The sequence below is a fragment of the Solanum pennellii genome, chromosome 4 (assembly GCF_001406875.1).
Source record: "Solanum pennellii chromosome 4, SPENNV200".
In the NCBI taxonomy this organism is placed as follows: domain Eukaryota; kingdom Viridiplantae; phylum Streptophyta; class Magnoliopsida; order Solanales; family Solanaceae; genus Solanum; species Solanum pennellii.
Window position 1 is genome coordinate 75,416,066 of NC_028640.1, and position 8,185 is coordinate 75,424,250.

Sequence of the window (8,185 nt, forward strand, 5' to 3'; positions counted from 1 at the left end):
TAATTATTAAATATTAATAATTTAATGTATAATAGACACTATAACTATATCAAATTATTAGTACTTTACCAACTTCACACTAGGTTGTTTTACTAGTTTTTACTGTATACTCAAAACCTAAAGATTAAAGTAATGGGTTCACAATGTAGCTATTTCATTTTAGTTTAGTTTTAGTTTTAGTCTATTGGACTATTTATTTTAGTTTAGTTTGTAATTGTAGGTTGTAGCTTTTGCAAGTTTGTAAAGGTCCGTAATTTATGATTAACATAAAAAATTTCATACTATATTTTAATTGCAACATGTAATATAGCCTTCGTACTATATTTTCTCTTATTGATGCAATTTCTCATTATATTTTTTGTTTCACTATATCAAAACATTTAGAAAAGTGAGAAGACATATAATATTTTATGGACATTTTCTTATTGGGTAAATCGAACCGATAATAATAATAAAAACGATAAACCGAAAGTCGATAAAAAATATCGTATTGATTTGTTATTGGGTTAGTATATTTAAAAATAAAAATCAATAAACTAAACCGATAATATATAAAATCGAACTGAACCAACAGACGCACACCCTAGATGAGAGTTTGATAGCGGAGTTTCAGGTTGTTGGGCGAATAAAGATAAAATAATAAACTTAAAATATCATTTATAAAACTTATTTTTATTAGAAAAGTCAAATTTTCTCTAATACATAAAAGTATTGGCGAAATATTTTGACCAATTAAATTTGAAAAAAATTTAAAATATTATTGCATTCACAATTTCTTGTAATACACATTACATGAAAACACATACAAAAAAACAAAACAAAAAAAGGAAAATCAAAATTAGAAACTAAAATATACTTCTTTTCCTAAATAATTAAATTCAAGCAGAAATCATTTTTTGATTTTCATATTGAAGATGTCCTTTGATAATATCTCCATTAACATCATTTACCTCCCAAAGTTCCTTCATATAATATTCAAATTTCTTCACAACATTTTCTGGCACAGAAACCAATACTCTAATTCCATCAATTTCACCCAATGACGGTAAAAACAAGCAGTAAATATCACTTGTTAATGGACCCATTTGAATTGGTTTACCTTCTCCAAAATTTACCTCTTCTAAGCTCAATCTTGACCACTGTGAAATTACCAAACTAGTCGATAAATCCGTTTTTACAGTTTTATCCTCTAATAAATCGACGATTGATTTTACCGTATCGTTCGTTAATTCAGACTTAGCATGTTGCACTAATTTTACCGTGTCTTGTAAGTTACCATTCACCACTTGCTTAACTGGTGCCTCGGCGCACCCTAGCACAAATCCATTCCCATAATACCCTTGTGGTAATTCTGGTTTTACCGTCTTCCTAATGTTAACGGAAAATAATAATTTCACGTTAACAGAAGACGGTAAATCCAATGATTTTACCCAACACCGCCACGTGTGAGATGCTAGGACTTCGAAGCTCGTGGATTTTACCGAGGGAGAACATTGTCTTTTCAAGTGTAGAATTTGGGACTCTGAAAAGGTAATAGAAGTAGGGGTAACAGGTTGTGATTGTAAATATTGGTGAAGGTTGAGGTCAAATTGGGGATTTTGATCATCAAGGGGTATTTTCGTAAATGCAGGATGTATAGAGGTTATTTGTGTCGGATCATGGGGTTTTAACACGTCGCGAGAGTGGAACGGTTTGATTGATAAACTGACTGTGGGGTCCACGGTATAGTGGGCCCATGCATGTAAAAATTGAGCGGTCCCGATGCCGTCACAGAGACAATGGTTGATTGCGGTGCAGAGGATCATGCCCCCACAACGGAGATTTGTTACCTGTAACGGGAAACAAATGTGGTTACGAAGGGGTATTTTTGTCATTTCAACATAAAAATATTAAGCTAAAATAAAATTAAAAAAAAACAAATAAAATAAAGTAAAAGAAACAAAAGGGAGAAAGCCATTGAATGAGGGAGTAGGGTCATGACTTTAAGTCATTTTCCATGGTGCATTTAAAGAATTATTCATTAAAATATAATTTTTCAATATAGTTTAGATTTATAATACAATATAATTTTTCGATAATAAAGATTTGTGTGTTCCCTCTTTGCTTCTACTAGCAATGCTACTCAAAATACAAAGGTAATTATATCGTTACTTCACACATGAACCCTAACACGAATCAATTGTTAAACGTTATATATATAGCTAATCATCTTTGAAAAGTAAGGTTTTAGTATGAATTCGATAAAATATAGTAGTTTTTAGTCAAATTTTATATGTGTTGAAAATTTAATTTATTTAAATCTTTTTAAAATTCAGAACATGTATTTAAAATCTTACTTTCAATTTTGACGTGTCTTCACATGTTATGTTTGTCATTCGATACTATCATTCGAAATATTAATTTAGATACACTTATTAAAGTGAGCATAAAAATATATTAGTAATTTAAGCGCATAATGGGGTATATATGTTTCACTGTTTTTCCTAGTTAATACTATTTGAATATACAAAGAACTTGACCAAAGTTAATTATCAAATCAAATTAAAGCATGTAAACCTTTATATTAGTGTTAATGGGTAAGATTAGAAGAAAATGTGAGATGATGGTGAAAAGGGAACCATACATGTTGTCTTGGGAACATCACTCACAAGAAAGTCATATTGAAATACAAATTTAACCTTTAGCCATATTCTTAATGTTACATCTTTAAGTAATGTTCACTTGTTGTAATTAAAAACGTGAAAACTCTAACTAGCTAAGTTGAATCAAGTAACTGTATCGAGATATTTCAAAAACTAAATGAAAAAAAAAATCTACTAATTTATAAACATAGATATAGTGCAAAAATTCAGAGTAGAATCACGCAAGTATGTTGATAGTGTACTTCATGCTCGTAAGGAAAGAAAGAAGAGTGATATTAATAATATTTGTACTCTATATTATTTTTAATGTATAAATATTATATTTCATTTTTTTTGTTAGGTAATATGATTATCAACGTATAGAACTTAAACTCAGAAACTTACCTGCACAACTAGAGGAGGAATATCCAAGAAACTTTGAGCTTCATCTTTATATAATAATTTTCTCCAAGATTTATCAGGTTTATTAGAAACAACAAGAAGTTCATCAGCACTTAAATCCAAAAATGCTTCAGCAAAAATAGCACCTTTTCCATTACAATCCACTTGAAGTTTATGATTATTTTGTGGACATTTTAATAATCTCCCTGCTAAAGGATAATAATCCACTAAAACTCTTGATAGTGAATATTTAAGTTTTTCCAAATTTATGGACTTAGTAAAAATATAAAGATACTTAATTGAAAATCTAAGGAACATTTGATCATCAAGATTTGATAAATAAAGGGTGTGATTTGGTGTTGGACTAATTGGACTTATGAAAGTAGGCTCTTTTGAATAAACACAATCTGGTAGATCTATTGAGCCTAACATGTTTTTTTTAAAAAAAAAAGTATATGGAGAAATAGTTCTAATTGGAATGACTAAGGTTTTTGGAGAAGAAGTAAAGGATATATAGAGCTTTATAAAATGGAACTATAGTTAAAGATCTATGGTTGGATATGGTTGTTGGGGTTTGGGTGGTTTAGAGGGTGGCACTACGTAAAAAATAATTTTTAGCGGCAATTAATTAACAGTAATAGCTTAATTTTTACTAAAAATATATTTTAGCTTTCTTAATATTCTTTATAAATGTCCCTAAAGAATATAGCGACACTGGATTCAATGACATTTAATTAATGCTAGTTAAAGTTTTATATTGTTAAAGACTTTAGAGACTTATACAAAGAGTGACAATTGTCACTAAAAATATATATTTAGCGGTAATTAAAAATTAAATGCCACTAATAACATTTTTGTCGTAAAAGAGAGGGGAGTATATATAAGAGATTCCCCAAGAGTAAGACTACAACATAAAGAAAAAATAAATGAAGCTCTCATTAGTCTTGCTATGTGAGTTGAACCCTTTTGAAATTTTTTACTATTGTTTGCATACTTTTATGGAATTTACATGTGCTTCCCATATCCCCCACCCCCACCACACCTTTTCTATCTTCATCACATAAGGTTAAAAAAAAAAAAAAACTTATATACAATATTTTTCATGGTTTGTCCCTTTTTTGAGATATGTTTGGTAAAGTTCCTATTTATGTTTTAACTTATAGACCTTTTTAGATTTTAGTTTAAATATATATATATTTTGAGTAAATTGAATATCTAAATGAGAAGGCGTTAGATAATAATTTAAAAGTTTACAAGTTATTCGTAAACGTTCATTACAAGAAGATATTACTTTAATATATTATTTGTAAAGTTGAGTAATTATACGAATAAATATTAGATTCAAATTTGACATTATCACAAAGGGTGATTGCAAGGGCTATATTTGCACTTTTTTTTTTGGAAAAAAAAATAATCTAAATGGTGACCTAAAAATAGAGATTTGCTTAGTGAGCCATGTCAAATATAGAGTATATTTAAACTCAACATAATCCACTAAGAAGTAGGTACTTGTAAATTCAAATTATACCAACTTAGAATATTGCACATAATAATTAAATATAAAAATTTGTGGCTATATATGTCCTAATTGTTATGTATATGATTTATGAGTCATATATATTTATCCATAGTTGAATTATGTAATGAGTGAGCAATCTAGGTTTCTACATATATGATGGCTAGCTAGTGACTTTGCTGATGGAGTGCAAATCTAATGTGTAAACCACAAGTTATACATATATGTTATACTTTAATTAAAAAATATTATATTGTAGCATGCTATTAGTCAAAATTACTATCGAAAAAAATTATAGGATAATAAATATTTTTTTCTTTTTAATCAAAGATTTAAAGTTTCAATTCTGAATATAAAATTATTTCTATCTCTAAATAAAATTTTTCGATATAAATTCAGATTAGTTGAATTTTAGCCTGATTAATACGACGAACACATTTTCATGATGAGTTCATGTTGTGTTCGATTAATTATTTATTAGGTCTTCCCCTTTCGGTCCTTTTTTCTTCCTTATTTTTGTCAAATTTAAAATAAAGTATCTTTTTATTTTTTAAATTACATGAAGTGGCAAAAGGAATTTTATCCTAGTTCAATAGTCAATATTATCTGTTGGCTAAGCTTACACAAATTTATTTAATCTCTCTCTCTCCAAAAAGTTTTCCCACTACATTTTTTTTATGATTTGTTATCGCATAGACATATTTAAAATTTAAAATTTATGAGTTTTAGAATTTTGAAATAACACATACAATTTTTAGTCCTGGTGTCTATGATATCATTGTTATATTAATATCCACTTTAAAAAATAAATACGTGACAAGTTAATTCCAAATAAGAACAAAGAAGAAAATCTCCAGAGGGAAAACATAGGCACAAATCTTTAATGATATTGACCTCACCTGATTTAATATTTAATTTCTGTTTTATTCAGAAAAAAAAATCCTTTTTTTTTTGGTGGTATAAGATGCAAGAAGGAACTAGAAACTATATGAAAAGACATTATAATTTCAATATGTTTGACTACATTAGATAATACCAAAGTAGTGCATTCATGAAAGGAAAAAAAAAAAGAAATACTCCTTAATTATAACATATTGTTCTTGACCACAATGATTAATATCACAAAAAGATGTGGTGCATCGAATAGGATCACAATTTTTTTAATCAGAGATTTTGAGTTTGGGTCTTACATATAAAAAAATATTTTTAAAAAAATAAATTTTCACGTCATATTCAATTCAATAACTCACAACACAAAATATCTACATTCATTTTTTATTTTATTCGTATACAAAATTTTTCTAGTATGTTACCCATGTATATTCAGTATATAATTACTATATAATCAAGAGCTCCCTATAACCAGTGTCCAAATTAATTAATACATTAAATATACAGTTATTCACTATTAAAAATAAAAGTTTTTCTATGTTATGATAAATGCTTTTTTCACTCATTTTTTATTGAACCAATTGAAAACGCATAGTGAAAATCAAATTGTCCTTGAAATAGTGAGAAATTTCCTAATTTTTTTCTTATTTTTTCATTTCTCATTACTTCAATCAAAATATCAATATAACTAGCTTGAACAGAAACATTAGTAGTGACTTCTTTTGTTTTAATTTATGTGGCAACAATTTAACTCAAAACAAAAACAACTTTTAGAAATATATACTCGTACTAAATTACTAGTCTTAGACATTTGTGCGGCAACGAATTGATTCATTAACAATAAAAAATAAATTTTAAAGTCAAATTCTTTTCAATATAAAGAACATAATATATTTTTTCTGAAACGAACTAAAATAAAAAATATGTTACATAAATTGAAACAGAAAACGGGATGTAAGATAATAGCAGCCACAAGGCCCACGAAAAACAGAAAATGATGACAAAAATAAGGTACTACTGTTGAATATGCCAGTATATGAGCTCAAAAGAAATGGTCCAATTTTCCAACTTGCTACTACTTTTTTGAAAAGAAAATAACCCTTTTTATTTTAATTTTTACTTTAGAGGTAAAAAATAATAATATTAATAATAACAAAAAGAATAACCTCTTTTTTCTAAGTTCAAAGCTTGGGAATATTGGAATAAGATATGATTTTGACTAAACTTCCATTAAGAATTTGATATATTCTGAATTGGTTCACTCATCTTTCTCCAAAATATTCTGAACTATAAAGAGAGGATCAATATGTCTCTTCAACTATATTAAAATTCATACTATAGCTTAAAAAAGTATATAGCACCAAATCAATTAATATCCCTTTATGATATATCAACAAATATACAAAATTTTATATGCTAATTCCTAGTCCTAGTGCTAAGTGCTAACTAGTGCCAAAGTCCAAGCTATATAACCCATTAATCCAAGGTTTAAGGCCCATATAATTGGGCTTTGGGTGAGGGCTCAACTAGAACTCATTAGCCTGCCTAGGCCCATTTTGAACTTCAAATTTTAGTAATATATAATGGTATATATTACACTCTTGACGTGATATGATATTGTCTGTTTTGAGTCAAGTCTCACGGTTTTCAACCAAAAAAACTGACACCATTAAGAGCAGCTAACACCTTATTAATAGCTTTTTTCTTATTTTTCTTCTTGATTTATATCGAGACTTTAGTTTACGCAACCCGAATAACGATACGGTTTATTTTATGAATAAATTTTCTATAGGGTGATAACAATTGTGTTATGTTTGACAGGAGTGTGATACCTACTCTATGGCCAACTGAGGAAATCCAAATGATAGAATTTGACACACTTTATGAGTTTAAAGCCCATTTGTAAATTGACTAGTGGGCTTGCTTTACTAACGCATATGGGCCTTGTTGACACTTTATAGGGCCTCAAAAGCCCAAAATAACTAGCTAGATGGGGAAGTAAAATCAATCCTTGTTCATACATAGGCTTCTCGGGTACGAAATGGGCCACTTCAAATAGACAAGAAGAGTGTCGAACTATTTCATTAGCTCATGTTTGATCATAAATTTTAAAGTTGAAACTTAAAATTTAAATTTTTGAGATTTTTGAAATTTTATTTGAACGTGTATGTTTACTTGAAAGTTTTTTTTGAGTGGAAGTCTAATCAAATTTCAGAGCCAAATAAATAATTGAATATAAATTTTTTAAAATCTAATCTTAAATCTATGATCAAAATCCTAGCTTAGAGTGAGGGATATAAATGATTTGATCTTAATTCCATGATCAAAATTACTCATATCTGTTTTATTCTTTTAAGTTTAATATATGATTATGAAGATTAAAATGCTACTTTTGTTACCATGTATATACTATCATTCAAAATTGAGGGTTCTAAACAAAAATATATTTATCTTATTTTCTCTTATTTCCAACTTATTTTGCCTTTTATTAAGGAAGACCTGTCTTTTTTATTTCAACAAGTATATATAATATAGTTCTTCAATTTTTTTTTAAAAATAGAGCACTTCCACTCCATTTTAACAAAATTAATTCATTTATAAACGGAGTTGGCCACTTACTTTTCACATGATTCACTATTTTTATTAACAAAAATAAATTCTAAATTTGTCGCTTATCTTTGGAAGCATGTTTATAAAGTATCTCTTAAAAATACAAAAACTAATAATCTGAAATTATATGCTATTTTTAAAGTAT

At 27.7% G+C, this 8,185-nt stretch overlaps 1 protein-coding gene across 1 annotated transcript; it reads right to left on the reverse strand.

The window, feature by feature from the left end:
- Window positions 1-737: 737 nt before the first annotated feature.
- On the reverse strand, window positions 738-3,501 carry LOC107016278 (omega-hydroxypalmitate O-feruloyl transferase). The gene is made up of 2 exons (XM_015216771.2): window positions 3,027-3,501; window positions 738-1,829 (listed from the first exon to the last, which is right to left on the reverse strand). The coding sequence occupies exons 1-2, from the start codon at window positions 3,453-3,455 to the stop codon at window positions 879-881; spliced, it is 1,380 nt and encodes a 459-aa protein (XP_015072257.1). The 5' UTR covers window positions 3,456-3,501; the 3' UTR covers window positions 738-878.
- Between the last annotated feature and the right edge of the window lie 4,684 nt (window positions 3,502-8,185).